The 20,547-nt window shown below is 42.6% G+C and overlaps 1 protein-coding gene across 1 annotated transcript in view; it reads left to right on the forward strand.

Moving 5' to 3' along the window:
• Positions 1-20,547, forward strand: part of CFAP43 (cilia and flagella associated protein 43) — a 3,581,735-nt gene that overhangs the window by 1,622,373 nt on the left and 1,938,815 nt on the right. Inside the window, exon 17 of the mRNA XM_044055952.1 lies at positions 6,649-6,820. Within this exon, the coding sequence (XP_043911887.1) occupies positions 6,649-6,820 (172 nt within the window). The remainder of the gene's footprint in view (positions 1-6,648; positions 6,821-20,547) is intronic.

Below are 20,547 nucleotides of genomic sequence, written 5' to 3' on the forward strand. Positions count from 1 at the left end.
AATTGCACATACACGTCCTGGAGATGAGAGCAGTCCTTCTAACGTTGCAAGCCTTCCAGGGAGAGTTGCAATTCAATCATACAACGTGGCAGTGGTCTGGTACATCAGAAAGTGGGGGAGGGGGGGCATGGTCTTATCCCGTGTACAGAGAGGCCATGAGAGTGTGGGATTGGATGAAGTCTTCCAGGCACTTTCATCTTGCAATGCACATTCCCAGCAGTTCCAACATATTAGCCAACAAACTCAGCAGATCTCTCCTGAGTCCTCACGATTGATCCCTGAATCCATCAGTGGCAGGTCAGATATTCACCAAAAACACTCCACTCCTTCGACACAAACCAGGAACCAAGCCAGGAAGCCAGGAGCACCAGAGAATAAGGTAACATTCTTTATTCAAACAAGAACAATAGTAAAAACTTGCAGTTAAGCGATTTCATCCGTTAGGACATCATCAGGTCAGATATTCCACCGTTGGGGTCTTCCTTGCTGCAATCTTTTTGCCTCTCTGGACAACCAGAAATGCAGCAACTACTTTGCCCTGATCCCACCAATGGGGGAAAAACCCAGGGCACTCTGGTACATGATTGGCCATCGGGGCTTCTATACATTTACCCTCCAACTCCCCTCATTCCCAAAGTTTTACAGAAAGCCGATTACCTGAAGGCTCCTCTAATCCTCATTACCCCCTTCTGGCCTCGTCAGGTGTGGTTTTCCCTTCTTTGGTCTCATCTGAAATATCCGCCCTGGATATTCGATCCCATTCCAGATCTCATTTCAAATCCATGGGGGCTTTGTCTTCCCAATCTCCAGTCTCTTTGTCTGACCACTTGGTTCCTCCAGTTATCCTTTCCCAGTCCAGGCTCCCCTCTCTGGTTAAGAGCATTATTTTGGCCTCTCAAAAGCCATCTACCAATAAGTTGTATTCCAGCAAATGGAAGACATTTTCTGTTTGGTCTAAACAATGCAATCTAGATCCCTTTTCAGCTTTATTTCGACATTTTGTTGTTCTTGGCCTCTCTTTTTTATCAAGGGGCCAGTTTTTTTAGATTAAACTCCAGTTGGTGGCTATCTGCAACTTCCATTGGAATGAAAGTACTACCTTTTTTTCTAGGCTTTGCAAAGTCTTTTGCAGACCCCATGTCAAGAACTCCTCCCCTCCATAGGATCTCACTCTGGTGTTGCAGACTTTGACGCAGAAGCCCTTTGCGCCTACAGTGTCCTGCGGTCTCAAATTCCTGTCCTGGAAGACAGCCTTTTTGGTGACTGTTACTTTAGCCACGAGGGTTTCCCAGTTGCAGGCTCTGTGCATCAAGCCTCCTTTCATGGTTTTCCATAAGGATAGGGTGTCTCTCAGGACCAAGCCTTCTTTTATCCCTAAAGTAGCCTTGGAAGCTAATCTTAACCAATCTGTTCAACTTCCTGTGTTCTTCCCTAATTTTTCCAGTAAAGGGGAATATAAGTTGCATTGTCTGGATGTCCATAGACAGTTAACGTTTTTACCTCAAGAGAACTGAAAATTTTCAGAAGTCAAATCAGCTCTTTGTTTCCTTTTCTCAGGCTAAGAAAGGTCAAGCAGTTTCCAAGGTATCTATTTCTCATTGGATCATCAGTTGTATTTTCTACATTTACAAAAGCAGACACCTGGAGCTTTCTGGACCAGTTAAAGCTGACTCTACTAGGTCGGTAGCCACATCTTCTACCTTCTTGGAGAAACTTTCTTTCGATGAGATTTGTGCCGCTGCTACTTGGACGAATACCCATACCTTTGTTACACATTATAAGGTAAACTTGGTGTCCAGGAGCAGGGCTTCCTTTGGTTCCTCTGTGCTCCGTGGAGCATGTCCTTCCTTGAGGCCTCCCAGGGTTCATAGTAGCTGGGGACTCTGACCCAACCGTGATCAATAATTACACGGATAGCACCAGATAAAGCGTTATGTTCTTACTATAACTTGGAATCAGTGCTATCCAGTGACATTATTCATCATGTTCCCACCCTCCTTCCCCCTCCTTCTGGTGGTTTGGGAGATACAGAGGGATGCATCTCTTAGTAGTTTTTTCATCTTTATAGATGGTCTTCACTGCCTCCTTTCTTCTATCCAGCAAACTCGATATGAGGGTTGAGGGTAGCATGGGATCTTGGGAAGGGGAGGACCTTGAGCTCAGAAGCTGTCCTGTTAGTTGCCGGCTCGTATCCTAGACCCATCTGTGATGAATTGTGACACTGGATAGCACAGATTCCAAGTTATGGTGAGTACATAACTCGTTTTATGTCTTGCACCAATTTGGAGCTCCACTGTTTTTCCTGAACATCTGTAGAATTCTGTCCAGTCAGTGTTTTCTCTCTACCTTTTTTGATTGATTTTCTCTCAGGTTCCCTGAATTTCTTTTTTGCAGGCATACAGGCAGTGCACTTAGTAGCCAGTTACTGAAATTTAACAAAAAAAGTCAATTCACTGGCTCTCTTTTCTAAGTTTATCTTTTCACACTGGAGAGCTGAAATTAAGCTGGTATTCATTGTGGATCCATCTTGACCACTGGGGGCTTTTTAAGCCTAGCTATGCATCCCAAATCTCTGACAAGTCCTAGTACCCTTGATAAGTGTAAGCAGGGGCTTGGGAAATTAAACACAAGCAGGGGCCTGGAAGGTGAACCATTTACAGGCTGTGAGAGTCAATTCAAGAGACAGGTGGCAAAAAAAGATGAATTTTCTGTTCCAAGTTGCACTTGAATTAGGTTAAGGAGGAACTGTGGTTTGTATAGATGGGAAGCCTGTTCCAGAAAAGGAGTCATCTCTGGAATGCATACTTGTCTATCCAGAAGACCCTTTTATATCACAGGCAAGGTTTAAGTCTTTAGAAATGGTTATTATGGTCTATTTGTTTTACGGATATGCAGAACGTCCATCAGGGTGAGGTCCAACAAGGCCTTGTTTACCAGGCATAGATCTCCCCTCAACAGCCTGTAGGAGATGGTATAGAGGAATAGGGCTTTGAGGCAGTCTGCATAGGACATGGTATTTACCCTGTTATTCTTTTCATGAGGAACCTGTTTGGACATTCCAGTAGTTAAATATTCCTGTTTAGGTACATACCAAAGGGGGCATTGTACTCAGTGATGGGTCTGATGAATGATGAATACAGTGGAAGAATGACTTCCTTTGACCTAGATGCAATAACTTTGTGTATAAGTTGCACAACATAGAATGATTGTGGCCACAGTGGTGAGGAGATCATTTTATGTTGCACAAGTTATAAGTAAGAGCATGGACTCTAGTTCCAAAGAGGTCATTACCCCACTGTACTCCGCCCTTATCAGACCAATCATAGAGTGCAGTCCTCCCTTTGGTATGTACCTGACTAGGCTTATTCAACAGCTAGAGTGACCTCAGAGGTTCCTTACAAAAAGAATACAAGGTGTAATAAGCCTGCCTTATGCAGAGAGTCTTAAAGCCCTTTCCATCTACTAAGTGTTCTATAGATTGCAGAGGGGTGATCTATGCCTGTTTAACAAGGCGTCAGCAAACCCCACACTTATGAATCTCCTACATATTCATAAGTCAAAGAATACCAGAAATACAAGCTCTAAGGACCTGAATTTTGTCTGTGACTTGAACTGAACATGCTGGAGAGAGAGCTGTGTGTTCCATAAACTACCGCTCCTATGGAACAGGCTTCCCAGTTATATGAAGCTGAGTTCTTCTGTTATCCAATTTAAGTGCAACCTAGACCAGTGGCTGTGGAATAGGAAATTTATATTGGGCTTGGCACCTATGTCCCTTACGGACAGAGGTACATTATAAATGTCTGGCTCTCAGTGTCCTGTTTGGATACAGGACATTATTATTCTTTCTGGAAAACCTGGCTAGTCTTAGAAAGGCCCCCTAGGTTATTAGCCTAGTAAGAATATATGATTTCCTCACTACTGTAGTCATGATGGTCAAAGGGTAGATTACTATCTACATGTGTTCCCCAAGTCCCTGACTGCTTTTCAACCCTTAGTGGTGTGTTGTCAATATGATAGTTGCCAGGGGTAAATGACTTCCCAAAGGTTACTATTATGCATTTCTTGGCATTTAGTGTTGGTCCAAGGCTCTAATACAAATTATTTGTCTGTGTCATCCCTTCCTGGAGAACATTAATGTGGGTGGGGGATTCTATGACAACTCCTAATTTGCAGTCATTGGCAGATTTGGTCATCCAGAAACCCTTTATGTTGGCCTTGACTTCAGGGAAGTAGATGCCAAAAAGGAGCAGTCCAAGGACCTTGAGGAATTCCACTTATGACTCATCTCCTTGTAGAAGTGGATTCCCCCAAATCACTGTGATGCTTCCCTTCTGGCCAGGGCAACAGTGATTCACCCTTCATTTGGAAATTGCCAGGGGGCAATTACCACAAGTTTCCTCACATGATGGATTTAATTACACAAGATTAGCAGTATTTGAAACACCCTGACCCCATTCAACTTCAACTGACTGCCTGGATGACAGGGTCTTAATTCCCTTTAGGCACTTGTTTACTTATGATGTGCAACAGGTACTAATGAATGGAAGTGGAAAAGATTTTCTAGTTGGTGCCAACAATACAACCAGCACCCATTCAGGGCTGTTACATATGTATTTATGATTAATGCAACTATTAATCCAATATTTTACTTAGTACAGCTGCGTGTGCATACTCACCATAACAGTAGATGTTCAAACAGTAGACCATTGCTGCAGGTTAGGTTGCTGCCTTTTTTCTCCAATACTGCTTGTCATATTGATCTAGTAGTAATGGTCAAACAGATTTTTGTTGACTTTTTTTCTCTGTGGAGGCTTCTCCATGCAGGGAAGACCCTCTTTTCACTTTGAATAAAATAACTTAGTCTGAGGTCAGCACACCTCAGAATAAATTAAATATTCCTGTTGAGGAATCTCCTTTCAGTCCGCTGCTTCTGAGTAAATGGCCATTGATCATTTGTTCTGTGATTAAGTGACCAGATACTTATAGTTAGTTATTTTATTTATTTGTTTGTTTGTTTATTTACCCGCCTCACAGCAAGAGGTTCTCCGGTTTGATCCACGGCTGGGGTGCCTTCTGTGCGGAGTCTGCATGCCCTCCCTGTGGTCGCGTGGGTTTCCTCTGGGTGCTCCGGTTTCCTCCCACATCCCAAAGACATGCTGTAGGTGGATTGGACACTCTAAATTGACCCTAGGTGTGTGTGTGTGTGTGTGTGTGTGTGTGTGTGTGTGTGTGTGTGTGTGTGTGTGTGTGTGTGTGTGTGCGTGTGTATGCATATGTGTGCCTTCTGTGGAAGGTTAGGCGCCAGGCTGGCAATTCGACACCGTAAAACTCCACTGCCAATCATGAGTGGACAGGTGATCCACTGTGGCGACCCCTTACCGGGAAAAGCCGAAAGAAGATTTGCTTATTTATTTACACTTCTGTGCTTTGTTAATTACTTGCTGGCAGGTCTCTCAGCTGTCCGTATTTTGGAAGAACATCACTATTTTCAGGCCTGATTTACGTCTGGTCTGCACATGATGCACATATTTTTTGGAGGTATATCCCTATTTTTCAGGCTTGAGTTACCTCTTTACATAATTTTCTGAAACTCCCTCATCACATGATTTTTGAAGCTGTCTAGTAAACAGAAAGCCATGCTACATGACCAACAAACTAATGGCACCAATAATTTAAAGAAAGAGGACATATATCTTACCTCTCCCTTATTTCGGAAGTAAAAATATGTGACCTTATGTGGTAGAGTTTTGCAAAACAATTCATTAAAATCTACAGATTTTACACTGTTTACTTGATAATATGCTTATATTTGCCATCATTTTTGTCACTCTCAGTTTTTAAAGTTAAATTTCTGAGTAGTGTCCTACATTCCAGCTGGAGGCAGAACGAGTTGTGTGCTATTTGGTATTTAAATTTTGTGCTGTTAGATGTTCAGATTTTGGCTGGATGTACAGGCTTTTGAAGCATCTTTGTACCTATTTTCATTTTCTGAAGGTTGAGAGGTATGCATGTTGATTATTTTTAGAAGTCTTAGTCCTTTTTAAATGATTTTGTAGTTGTGCACTTTTCTCAAGTTTTATTTTCCCAAAGTTTGGTAATTTTGTTGTGGTGTTTTTGGTTTTGTTTTTTTTTAATCTTTTATAAGCATGCTGTAGTTTAGATTTGATTATTTTATTGTTACAGCTTATATAATGTATTATTACAGTTACTGCATAAGTAAACTTGCTTTCGGTTTTCCATAACAAAATGTAACTAATTTAGGCTGCATCTGTATTTGAACAGATGCATTGTGTGTGTGTGTGTGTGTGTGTGTGTGTGTGTGTGTGTGTGTGTGTGTGTGTGTGTGTGTGTGTGTGTGTGTGTTTATCTGCTTTGGATTCTGGTTAACTTGGAGTTTAATTGATTAGGACAATAACACATGTAATGAATACATCAGCAAGTATCAAACTGATTTCAGGGTCTAGTTTTATACAGAAGTCAGTTATAATTAAAGTTTGCAATATTTAACTGTAATCATTTCAAAAGTTAATGCTAACTCACTGAAAGAAATGACTTATCGATATGCATAACAATAATCTGTGTGGGAAAGAGAAATTTAAAGAGTTGCAACATGCCCTAATTTTAAAATTTCTCATCTCAAAATAGGCATAAAAATACTGGAAAAAGCAAGGTTGATGCAGCAGTTGAATACGGACATTCACTGGTTTCATTGATGGAGCCTGTCATTGCTGTAGAAAATAAAACACTGGCCTTGATGCCAGTATGGATCTCAGATACAGAATCTCGTCCAGGAACAGCTGAAGAGAAAGAAACACAGGTCAGGACCTTATGAAATCATTTGCCTCTTTAACATATCATAAATTAATATTTACTGACACTGCTTATTTATTCTTAGTCTGCCAAATGAGTTAGATGCTGTAGAGGTGATACAAGTTACTCGTTTTTGTTATAACATTATTCTACTTCATCCTGAGTGCAGTAAGCTAATTTATTTCACTTTTTACTATTTTAAAGACCTTAGTCTTTAAGCAGATATAAGCACTTCATCTTTTAAAAAAGTAATGAAAGAGTGCAGATATGTCACAAATAGGAAGAGTTAGATGCTTTGAACATGACATGATACAGCTGCAGACTCTCTCTGAAAATCACTATTGGCTCCATTATTGGACTGAAGAGTCCATTCATCCAAAACCCCTTTTTCCTATTTTTGCATGCAGTTGGTTTGCCACTTCAACCATGACAGTCATCTTGAACCAAGGCTTACATTGTTGGGTGGCTAACCCTGCCTCAGTAGTTATTAAACACCACACACTCACATGCACAGTCACACCTATGGCCAATTTAGAATGTCTAATTCACCTACTGCATGTGTTTGGAATGTAGAAGGAAACCAGAGCACCTGCAGAAATCCCACACGAACACAAGGAGGACATGCAGATGCTACACAGAAGGCACCCCAGCAGTGAATCAGCAACAGCACTATCTGCTGCAGCACTCTGACATCTGGGTAATGTGGCATAATGTTTCCAGTTGCTACACATAGAATGAAGCAAGCCTGGTCACATGTTGACTTTATAATGGCACATATTTGCAGGGTCTAGGTTGAAGTCCCAGTCAGCCTAAGTTTTCTTTCATATTCTATCATGCTTCATATCTGAAAATAGTGAATCCTGTACTTGCAACTTCTAATTGCTGGTTGAACCAGAGGTTTTGCAGCATAATTGCTCAAAACAAAACAAAAAAATTTATCTAAGGAGCTGAATTATTCTTAAAACATATAGAAACAAGCAGAAAAATGATAGTCTCTGCTGATGTCAAAGTTTAATTGCACTCTCTTACTAATCCCCTACTTTTTTAGGCAGTGTCTTAAAGACAAAATTCTCGACATAAAAACTCCATCTGAAAACAACCTCAAGGTTATGCTGCCAAACACAAGGAGTCTTAACATGATCCTGCAGTCACTGGAAGCAGTTCTCACCTTGGAAGACACAGACATTTGTGCAGTTAAGGTGACCTGGTTCAAGGCTGTGGAGAGCACCGTAGCCATACCGGGTTACACCTCCTTCCACACATCCTACATGGGCTCCAACAAGAATTCGCAACATCACTGGGTGCTCTTTTCAATCATAGTCTAAGCACTGGCTTCATCCCAGCTGAATGGAAAACAACCACTGTTTTCCCCTTGCACAAAGTTTGTGCTTCCATTGACCCTGGGAACTACAGACCTATTAGTCTGACTAGCCTTATCTGCAAGGCCATAGAGCAAATCATCATGGACCTTATCAACAAAAATATAGGTAATCTCCAAACACTTGACCCTACTCAGTTTAGATTTGTCAAAGGGAAATCATGCCTGTTAAACCTGGTGGACTTCTTCAAGACAGTCACCAAGGCCCTGGATGAAAGTAATTCTATGCATACAGCCTACCTAGACTTTTGACACTCACACTCAGTCGTCATTGACAAACCTACCCAGCTAGGTACCAACCTTTATATCGTTAGATGGGTCACTAACTGCCTCACTGATAGAACCTATATAATTAAAATAGAGGAATCCACCTCTAACAGCAGACATGTAAGCAGTGGTGTTACACAAGGATCAGTCCTGGGACCTTTACTGTTCAGAATGTATTTCTCCAAAGTACAAGCAAAAACTAAAGATGTTCATCGTGTTTCACTGTTGCAGTCATGACTGTAGGGTTCTCCCCTGCTGGCAGGCAGCCCTCGGTCGGCCAGAATCCCAAAGTCTGGGTCCGGCTGTTCAACCATGCTCCCTGATGTCAGAGCGCCAGGAGTATAAAGCTGACAGCCGACGCCGTCTTCTCCAGTCTTTCTTGCCGTGCGGTGATAGCAGTTCGCAAGTGCCGGACGGTTGACTCCTGACGAATTTTTCTATATACTTCGATCCGAAGACTTTCTTCTCCACTCAAAGCTAAGTACCCTGTTGGGGAAACTTTTTTCTTGCTCCACTCCGATGTCAGAAAAAGTTAATAATTGTATTTCATGTGGGAAGCAAATACCTCATAAGGATTTTCATTCGTACTGTATTCCTTGCTTAGGCCCTGACCACGACGTAGCTAGTTGTCGGTTTTGTGCTAGATTCAATCAACGTACAATTAAGCGAAGGTACGATTTTGCTTTTCATTACTTCGGTAGGCGCTTTAACTACAAAATGTCGTCGGATACGGTCCTGGCTACCAGAGTTCACAAACGTCGCAAGGATAAAGACAGGCCTCCGAGGTCCAAATCTGATGATAGCACACAAGCGGAGCCAGCTTCAGGTTCGGCCATCGTCAGTGAGGCACTTTTGCAGCCCCTGTCGTCGGCCATTTCAGAATTGACAGCCAAAACGGACTCTCATGAGGAGCCAACCAGGCCTTTAAATATTTCTGTTGCAGGACCTTCGGACAATGCTCCTTCGGATGGGTCCGGAGCCGCTGTGCAGGTACCAGCTTCCGAAGGGGATTTCAGGCCTACTCAGCTACTAGTAAAGACAAAGGCAAAGACTCCTTCTAAATCAAAGACTTCAACACAGGCCTCTTCTGAACCGGCTCCCAAGTCACAGAAATAGTTACTCAAGATGGCGGATGATTTACTTACTATGAGTAGGGGTTCACATCCCCCTCCAGACAAAAGGCCAAGGCAGGATATTTATTATGATTCCTCTGATCAGGCTTCTATTTCCTCAGTTTCTTCTTCTGATCAGGAATATTCTTTCCCTCCTTATGAGGATTCTGATGCTGAAGAATCCATTCCTTCAGCTTCTCCCCCTGAGGATTTCTCTTTTGGGGAAACTTTGCATGAAATGAGGGAACATTTCCACTGGGAAGGACAGGAGTATTCGGAATCCAAGAAAAGACTGAGGGATTTTCTTCTTCTTCCCCAACATAGACCCCTGGCTATTCCTCCTGTTTTGGATATTGTGGATGGTGCCTTTTCGGAGGCTAACTTAACCCCTGACTCTTTTCCTCCTGCTCCTGTTTATCCTGATAGATATTACAGGGTTCCTGATTCCCATCAGTTTTTATACAAGAACCCTGCTGCTGACCCTGAAACCATTTCTCAGGGTCCTAAGGGAGTTAAGGCCGCTTCTGCCAAAAATCCCATTCCTACTGAAAAGGATTCTCGATCCTTAGAAAGATGGGGCAAAAAGGTGTACACTTCTGCTACTCTGTCCATTAGGGCTTTAAACTGTCAGTTTCATATGCTTAAATACCAGCAATTTCTCTTGTCTGTCTTAAAACAAAAGCTTACTTCCATTTCTGCCTGTGCAGATGATAAGGAATTACATGACTTATTGCATGCCACTGAACAGGTTGGGAAGCATGGTTTACACTGTGGATTTGATGCCTTGGAGGCTTCTTGTAGGGCTGCGGCCTCTGGCACAGTCATTAGAAGGCATTTCAGAGATGGGAAAAGGTTTTTACTCAAGGCTCTTTCTAGTCCCAAGGAAGCAAAACTCATGGAGACCCATTCTGGATCTGTCGGTCTTGAACACCTTTCTAGAGATTCCAAAATTCAAGATGCTTACTCTACAGCAGCTACTTCCAATGCTGTCCAAAGATGCATGGATGGTAACTTTGGATTTAAAGGAGGCATATTTACACATTCCCATCAGGCAGGATCACAGAAAATACCTCAGGTTCAAGGCCGGATCGAGGCACTCTCAATTCTCTGCGCTGCCCTTTGGATTGTCTACTGCACCCAGGGTCTTCACCAAATGCCTGCCTCCAGTAGTAGCTTACTGCAGACTCAAGGGAATTCAAATTTACCCTTATCTGGATGATTGTCTAATTCAGGCAGACAGCAAGGATGTCTTACTCCAGCATCTAGAATTTGTACAGAACCTCCTCAAGTTCCTGGGATTCTCTGTAAACATAAAAAAGTCAAATTTGACACCATCACAACAGATAACTTTTCTGGGTGCACTTCTAAACACCACAACCCAGATGGCATTTCTGACATCCGAAAACAATTACAGCTGGCTTCAACTTTCAAAACCTTGGCAACTCTAACTCAACTATCTGCAAGGAAATTCCTGCAGGCTTTGGGTTACATGGCCTCCTGCATCCTTCTCGTACCATATGCAAGACTACACATGAGGAAAATACAGTGGTACCTAAAAAGTGTATGGTCTCAGCATTGCCACAGTTTAGACATTCTGATCTCCGTCCTTCCTTGCCTTCAAAAGAAATTTCTTTGGTGGTCCAGGGCATGTGCTCTAAACAAAGGGGAAACCCTTTCGTCTGCCTCCTGCCACTCAGATTCTAACCACGGACGCCTTGGATTATGCTTGGGGAGCCCATTTTCAGGGCAATTGTCTGCAGGACCTTTGGACAAAGGATCAGAAACACCTGCATATCAACTTAAAGGAAATGTTAGCCGTTCAGAAAGCTCTATTGGCTTTCAGGAATCTTTTACAACCAGGACAACTACTAATACAGACAGACAACACCACAGTTATGTGGTACATAAACAAGCAAGGGGGATCTCATTCCTACCCCCTTTGCAGACTAGCCATGGACCTATGGAACACAGCTCTAACTTGCAATCTGGATCTTCATGCTCAGTTTCTGCCAGGGAAAGAAAACTTCCTGGCAGACAGTCTGAGCAGAAACCTTTCGGATCCACACGAGTGGATGCTGGACACCAAAATATTCAGGATGATAACAGCAGTCTGGGGATGTCCTCACATAGACCTCTTTGCATCCCATCTCAATCATCAACTACAGAATTTTTGCACCAGGACTTTCCACAGAGAAGCTTGGAAAGTGGATGCCCTGTCATTCAGTTGGAGGAACCTCTCGGGATATGCCTTTCCGCCTCTTCCTCGGGTTTTATTGAAGATAAAACAGGACAAGCCCAAGATGATAATCTTGCTGGCTCCAAATTGGCCTCGGCAGTTTTGGTATCCAACTCTAAAAAACCTATGCCTGGAGCCCCCTTGGGTTTTACCTCCGTCTCCGAACCTTCTGTCCCAGCATCAGGGTCAGTTTCTACACTCTCATGTCAGAACTCTCAGCATGGCGGCCTGGTTAATCCAGGGCCTTTGATTTCTTCTTTACTGCCCAAGCAGGTTATGGTTGTCATTTTAGAAGCCAGACGTCCTAGCACTAGAAAATCTTATGCAGGAAAATGGAAAAGATTTTGTTCCTGGATGCAGGCTCAGGATTCTGATCCTCTTCTTCCTAACATTACTAACATTACTTTAATTTTACTTTTACAGATCTCTTACATAAGGGTCTCTCTTTTTCTTCCATTAAGATACATGCCTCTGCTATTTCTGCTCATTATAATACAGACCCTCCCATTTTTTCCCACCAGCTCATGAGACAGTTTCTCAGAGGAGCTAAGAATTTAAGACCTCCTAGATCTCCTCCCATTCCTGCTTGGGATCTCAACTATGTTTTGGAAAAACTAACCTTGCCTCCTTTTGAGCCTGCTGCCTCTTCTGACATCAAGTTTTTATCTTGGAAGACAACTATCCTGTTAGCCCTAATCTCGGCCAGGAGAGTTTCAGAGTTACAAGCTCTTATGGCTGTGGAACCTTATATTATTTTTCATCAAGACAGGGTTTCTTTGAGGACTAATCCTACCTTCATGCCTAAGGTGGTTTCCAAAGTGGCTTTAAATCAAACTATCCACTTGCCAAATTTTTTCCCCACTCCTCAAAATAAAGGGGAAATGATCTTACAGTCCTTGGATGTACACAGACAACTATGTTTTTACCTGAACAGAACCAAGGACAACATATTCCTGCTAACTATGACATTGATAGTAACACCCTAAGTTCCCAAGGTAAAGCCATTTCAAAACAAACCATTTCTAAATGGATTGCTCATGTAATCAGATTTTGTTATTCTCACCATGGAAAGCAAATCCCAGGGAGTATACGGACTCATTCCACCAGAGCTGCTGCCACTTCTGCGGCCTTCCTCAGGGGAGTTCCTACCAAGGACATTTTGGAAGCTGCAACTTGGAGTTCAGTGCATACTTTTTCTAAGCACTACAGTCTACCTCTCTACTCTAAGTCTAGGGCAGGCTTTGCCACTGCAGTCTTGCAGGGCCTTTTAGCCGCCCCTTTCTCTTTATGACCACCTCCCTTTCTTTCAGCTTTGGGATTCTACCCTACAGTCATGACTGCAACAGTGAAACACGATGAACATAGTACAGTTGTGTACACCTTCCATAAATGTAGATGTTCGAGTGTCTTCACTGTTGCAGTCTGGGTTTCCCTCCCTCCTGTCCCCTCTTATTTTTACTTTTGTGTATTTCCTTTTTCACCATTCTTCTGAGGTGTATTTGGAAAGGTTTTGGGACCTTTTCATTTTGGGACTCCTGACATCTGGGGCAAGAAAAACTGGAGAAGATGGCGCGCTGTCAGCTTTATACTCCTGGCGCTCTGACATCAGGGAGCATGGTTGAACAGCTGACGCCGGACCCAGACTTTGGGATTCTGGCCGACCGAGGGCTGCCTGCCGGCAGGGGAGAACCCTACAGTCATGACTGCAACAGTGAAGACACTCGAACATCTACATTTATGGTAGGTGTACACAACTGTACTGTCTGTGGCTACTAATGTTTGCTGATGACTGCAAACTGGGAGCAGTCCTAGACTGTCCAAACGATGTCATCATCCTACAAGAGAGCCTTACACAAACAAATGATTGGTGCCAAAGTCATGGAATTAAACTCAATTCAAAAAAATGTATTATTATCTCTTTTGGTAAGAGTGATATTCCTGCTAACTATGACATTGATAGTAACACCCTAAGTAAGTGGTGAGAGACCTGGACAAACAGGTTGACAGCAACCTTATCTTTGATCACCATGTCTCCACAGTGTTAAGAAGGGCATTCTGTATTGCCCCTCTCATACATAAGGGCATTGCCTCCAGAAAAAAAGATGTTATAACGTCCCTGTACTCTTCCCTCATCAGGCCAATAATTGAGTATAGTGCCACTTTAGGTTTGTACTTTTCCAAACACCTGCAGCAATTGGAGAGACCACAGAGGTTCCTCACAAGGAAAATTCAATGTTTTTCAGCATCTGTTCTATGTGCCACTTTAGGTTTGTACCTTACCAAGTACCTGCAGCAATTGGAGAGACCACAGAGGTTCCTCACAAGGAAAATTCAAGGTTTTCAGCATCTGTTCTATGTGGTTCATCTGAAATCACTGTCATTTTATTCTGTTTCTTGCAGACTACTCAGAGGCAGTCTCTGCCTTGCATATAAGGCAGTCTCTGACCCTGGTTTATTGGCAATGCTGCATAGCTGCAAATCGAATGGTGCACGGGTTACTCACTCTAAAGACCTTAACTTGGTATGGGACATTAATAGAACCTGCTGGAGGCACAGATTTATCTCTCAGAGGTTACCACACCTTTAGAACAGACTCCCACTTCATGTCAAACAGAGGACCTTGTTGGTCCTCTTCAAACGCAGTCTGGACAATTGGATGGGTAACTGTAAATTCACCCCAGGGGTTCCATCTGTGTCTCTCTTGAACAGGGGCATTAGTTGCTGATTGTGGAAATAAGAGTAGAACTTGGCTAGGTTTGTAAGGGCCCAAGTGCCATTAGCCTAGTAACTTCCTATGATCCTATGAGAAAGAAGTATTATTGGGAGGAGGAGCATATGACATACAAGTATCAGAGAACCATCTGTATGCCTCTTCTTAATGGTCTTCCTTGTCCTTGGAGTTTCCTGGTTTCTCATTTCTTTACCTATCTGGTGTTTACAGGTTCCCAAAGAGGATACAGGGTCTGACTCATTGATTTGCCCCCTTGGAGAGGTGATGGGCTTCTCAGTTTTTTGTTCAAGAAAAGGGTGAACTGACCTTTGTAAAGTATATATGGAGTTACTTTGTGCTGCATTCATGGTATTCTCACTCATGCTTCCTTCCCTGAAACAAAGTATTAAAAGCTGCCATTAGGGTGCTGGAGAATACATTGTCATACTTCCATCAAGTCATCAGTATGTATCTCCCTGCCATGTGGTACTGTTTCTTGGTCAGATATTCCTCAGTTTTTCTGGTTGTCTTCAAGACAACATAGACTAGCAAAAGATGACAGTGCACTTTAATGACTTGCATTTTGAAAAATAATTAGGGAGGCTAAATCACAGATACAAGAAGGCTATATTTCCTACTGCGTCTCAATCATCAGAGGCAAAATATCAAATTACTTTGGCACATATTGAGATAATGTGCCTGCTTAATCACTTTTGCAGTATTCCTTACAATAAGGATATCCTGCTGAGGATAGCCAAATGTCTGGCCAGAATACCAAAAACATGGGCACTTCTAAGTGCAGTATGTCAGGCATATGTCCTCCATCAGAGATGGAAGGTACATAAGTGATGTATGAGCACTAAATCCTCAGAACATCTTTGCTGCTAATCTGAATGCTGTGTTTCAAATTTTGTCTGAAAGTTGTTCGTCTTGTACAGTTCTCTGAGCTTAGAGTAGATCAGTACCCCATTGGGGACTCTTCTTGTTTTCTCTATGCTTGTTTCATAGAAGATACACATCATCCAGAAAGGGGAAATGTCAGTGTGAGAGGCAGTTTCCCCATAGGCCTAGACATGAAAATTGCCTTTTTGTTTGGGTGCAGATCACAAGCATAAGCACTGTAATATGTGCCAGGCATTTGTTCCTAAGACCCTACATCAGCCATCTGTCTTCCCTTTCTTTCTGTTTAGAAAATCAACAGTTAAAGTTACTTGTTCAAGGGACCATGCCCTCTGACTCTGTACACCCAGATGTCCAGCTGTCTTTGAAAAACAAGTCAAAAAAGTTAAGACCAGAGACATCTGCTGTCCAGCCTCTGAAATACATCTCTGTAGAATCAGATGAAGAGACAGAGGAGTGTCTAATTCCAATGTCTGCTCCCTGTGTTGCAAGCCCATTGGAGGCCAACACTAGTCATGCCATGTACTTGTCCTGTGAGGTTGAGTTGACTTCCTTTGTGGATGAAAAAGGGGAACCACAGCTGGTAATTTCTGAAGACCCTATGGGGATTCTGCAGATACTTGTGAACAAAAGAATACTTGGTTCCCTTATAGAGGTAAGACATGGTTCAGAACCTCCTAGGTTTCTTATGGCTGTTCTTGTAAAAAAGAAGTGAAAACAAAGGCATTTGGCTCCTATTACTTCCAAAAAGAGTTGCAATACTTCACATAAGGTCTTTTTGAGGTCCTTATGACTTTAAAGCCTCCTCATGATTTTTCAGTCTCTGCTTCTGTTGGTTTTCCTTCTTCTTCCACTCTCTCTAAAAGACCTGTGGATTTTGATGAGAAATCTTTGTCTTATACCTTCCAGATTCACTCTGCTCTTGCTTTGGGGTCTGATGAAGAGGATGCCCTTTCTCCTGACTCCCAGTTGAAGAACTTTCTTTAGAGGACATCTTTATTAAAATAATGGAACATTTTCTTTGGGAAAGCTCCCAGGTGACTGATGTCCAGAGGAGATACTGTGATCTCTTACAGATGGCGTCTTACAGACGTTCTTCGGTTCCTCCTGTTTTGGAAGCTCTTCTAGACACTTTTACATCTGCTTCCTAAGCCTCTGGGTCTCAGCCCTCTGCTCTTAAAAAAAACAGACAGGTTCTATAAGGCTCCTGAGGCTTAGAAATTCATGTATAATATTCCCTCATCAGACCCTTCTGTGATTTCCCTTTCAACTGACAAACCTACTAAGCTGCTTGTCTTTTCCAAACTCTTGCCTTCAGCCAAGGATATCAGAGCAATGGCTAGGTATGGTAAAAAAACTTGCATACCTTTTCTACCTTAGCTTTCAGGGCCAACAATTACCAGACACATATGACTTAGAAAGTGCTTGCTCTACTTGCCAAATGTGGGAGGGTGTTGGCTGACATATCTGAGTCCGAGTCTAAGACTTCAGCTATTCCTTTATTGAGTTCTGCTTCCCAAATATCTCACCATTTCATCAAATGCAACTAGGATGTTGCTGATCCTTCATCTAGGGCAGCTGCATCAGGGTTGGTCATTAGGAGCTATTTCTGGCTTAGGCTTCAATCCTTCCTGGAGGATGTAAAGGCAAAATTATTGGACTCACCTTTAGATATCTAAAATTTGTTTGGTTCTGCTGCTGCAGATCTTTTTAAAACTTTGAAAAACAAAGGGAAGATCATGTAAGACCTTAAACAGATTTCCCTCTCACCTATTCCTAAATATCAGAGGAATCACAAATCTAAGGCACCTTGTTGCATTATAAACAGCTTTTAAATGGTAGAAGACCTTGTAAAACATTTTTCCCGAGAAACCCAGTCAAGATGTTAGGGGACAAAAGTCTTCCTTTCCAAACAAATCAGCTTGCATTTGACAGTCATTCTCCTCTTCCTTTCAGCTAGATTCCTCTTTCCCAAAGGTGAACATTGTCTTTTCCTGTATGGCAACAGATCAGCACAGCCTTTTAGGGTCTATTAATAATTAACAATGGCTATTTCATGGTTCTCCCTCCCTTTTCAGGGATTCTTCAACTTTCTACTTGCCATTTACCTAATTTTCTCCTCTTCTTCAGGACCTGTTGGCTCAAGGTACTTTAGCAGTAACCCACGACTTGGTGTGGGTATCACAGGATTAATGCATGGTTGGCCCTCATGATTAAACAAAGCCATCTGTGGGTTAATCCTGTAATGCCCACACCCAGTCTTGAGTTACTGCTCTTATACAATGACATTATTTAAGAAAGAAATTGCCTACCTTTCTTAAATAATGTCTTTATATAATGGTGCTGTAGTACTCCTCTGCTTTACTCCTTTGTTGCTTATGTACTGCTAGTACGTATGGGACTTAGGTTCTCATGCTTGCAGAGTACATCAATACAGTGCAGGAGAGGCAACACAGAAAAGAGAACCTCTGTTGCCTTTTTTTTTTCTTTTTGCAAAATGTAAGAAACCTGGACAAAGTCCAGTATAATGGGAGACAAAGGTCCAAATATAAGGACAGATTTTAAATATTGCTGTTTAAAGCTTAGAAAGTTCCTGGAATAAGTTTTGTGATAGCAGATATGAAGCCCGAACCTGAAATGTCTGTCATTATTTAATGACTTCAACCCCCCCCGGTAACTTGCTAGTAAAAAAAGATAAGGAACAGACCAAAACTGTGAGGCAAAAATCTGGACATTCTGCAAAAGTCCAGACAGTTGAAAGGTACGAGATCCTACTGAGATTTCAGGAGCGACAGTGCAGTAATACAAGGAAAATCAGGTACATTTGTGTTTCTTTAGTTTTGCAGAACGCACCTAATTTTTTCTGTATTTTTCTTTCATCTTCATATATGACAATAGAAAAGTCTGGCTGCTCGATGGTACTTAAGCGGCTGGACTTTTTCTTTTGTTATATGTTCGATTTCCAGTGGACACTCTGGTTGAGCTGTCCAATCAGCATGTATAGGTTTATAGGTGTGTACTAGGCTAATGGCCCTGCAGACTTTACAAGCAAAGCCCAGGATTACCCTGGAATTGTGCCACCTGACCCTAGTTCCCAGTGCCTCTTTCAAGTAGAGCCACTGGAGTGATCCTGGGGTGAATTTTCTATTTCCCATCCACTCATCAAGATTCCTCTTGAAGAGGGCCAGTGAGGTGCTCTGTTTGACATGTATAGGAAGTCTATTCCATAGCTTGGGCACTCTCTGGGTTATGAACCTGTCCCTCCAGCATGTTCTATTGATTGTGGTAATGATGTTGATGCCTCTGGAGCTTGTGGTGCGGAGGGATTGGAATTTCTTTAGATGTAGCATTTCTAACAAAGCTGGGTCAGACATGGCTTTGTAAGTCAAGCAGAGATTGCGTCTAAGTAGGCGATATGAGACTGAGAATAGTTGGAGTTTTTTGAGTCTGCCCATATAGGACAAGTGTTTAGGGCCTAGGATCCTCTTTGTGAGGTACTTTTGCGGCCTCTCCAGTTGTTGCAGTTGTCTAGTGAGGTACATGCCAAATGGGGTATTATACTCGATGATTGGGCTAATGAGGGAAGAGTAGAGGGAGACAATGACCTCTTTCTTCCTAGATGCAAAACTCTTAGTAATGAGATGTGCCACACAGAAGGACTTTCTGACCACAGTAGCAATGTGATGGTCAAAAGAGAGGTTGCTGTCAGCCTGTGTTCCCAGATCTCTTATAACACCTTCTGTGTTCAGTGGACTACCATCGATTTGGTAATTCATGGGAATCATTTTTTTCCCAAAGGGGATGATGACACATTTTCTGGCATTGCCCTTAAGGCCATGGTTCTGACACCAGTCATTGGTCTCAGTGAGGCCCTTCGGTATGATATCAGTATCACTTGTGGAGTTAATAATAGCTCCCAACTTGCAATCATCTGTGAACTTTGTCAGCCAGAGTCCCTTCGTGTTGGCCTGGACTTCATAGAAGTAGATACCAAACAGGAGAGGACCAAGGACCGAACCCTGTGGGACTCCACTCATGACTGGTCAGTAGTCTGACTTGGAGTCAGCTACTTTCACACTGTGTTTTCTATCTGTGAGCCAGTTTGCAACCCACCTAGTGATATAGGGGTTGATGCCTAGCTAAGTGAGTTTTTCTATGATTCCTGAGTGGGGAAATGCACATCAAGGTAGGCTGTATGAACCATCTTGCCTTCATCCACAGCTCTGGTGACTGACTCAAAGAAATTGACCAGGTTCAGCAGGCATGATCTATCCTTCACAAAACCAAACTGTGGGATCCAGAGTTTGGAGATTCCCTATATCCTTTTTTATTAGGTCCATGATGATGCAGTCCATAGATTTGCATATCAGACTCGGCAGGCTAATGGGGCAATAGTTCCCAGGATCTGTAGTTGCTCTTCCTTTGTGGAGAGGGATGACTGTAGCAGTGTGCCATTTGGTAGGGTCAAAGCCTGAGGTGAGGCTGTGATTGAACAGGGCACACAGGTGAGGTGCCAGTTCATTCTGTAGTTCATGCAGAACACAGCCAGGGATATTGTTGGGTCCCATAGAAGCTGTATTCTGGGCCTGGGACAGTGCTCTTTTAACCTGTGCAGCAGTAATACTGGGTGCCTGACAATCTACTGGTATTGTGATTGGTCCTTTAGGGGGGCGAGAGGGGTAAAGTTGGCACTGAATCTCTTGGCCAGTATATTGAGAATATTTGTTGGCTCGGTATAGGAGGTACCATTGTGCAGTAGCTCAGAGCAAATCTGGGTATTGCCATGGAGATTCTTTACATAACTGTAGAAGGCCCTGTGGTTGTCTTTACTATCTGCTGCAATTCTGTTTTCATAGCTAGCTTTAGAGGATTTGATGAGGATCTCAACTTTTTGTTGAGGCTGATAAGGGAGTTTTTCCACTCTTGGGACTTCACCTTTTTCCACATCAGTTTCCTCCTTGTGTTGCTGAGTTTGTTTATGGCAGGAGGACCACCACATTGGCTTCCTTTTTGTGGAGGAGAGCATCTTGGTTCTATTGGGTATTGCGAGATCCATGCATTTGTGTATGTGTTCATACAGTGCATTGGTGTATGATTCGGCAGTCATGCAACTATTCTCCATTTGCACGGG

Source organism: Protopterus annectens, chromosome 14.part0 (assembly GCF_019279795.1).
Source record: "Protopterus annectens isolate FY-2018-M chromosome 14.part0, PAN1.0, whole genome shotgun sequence".
NCBI lineage: Eukaryota > Metazoa > Chordata > Ceratodontiformes > Protopteridae > Protopterus > Protopterus annectens.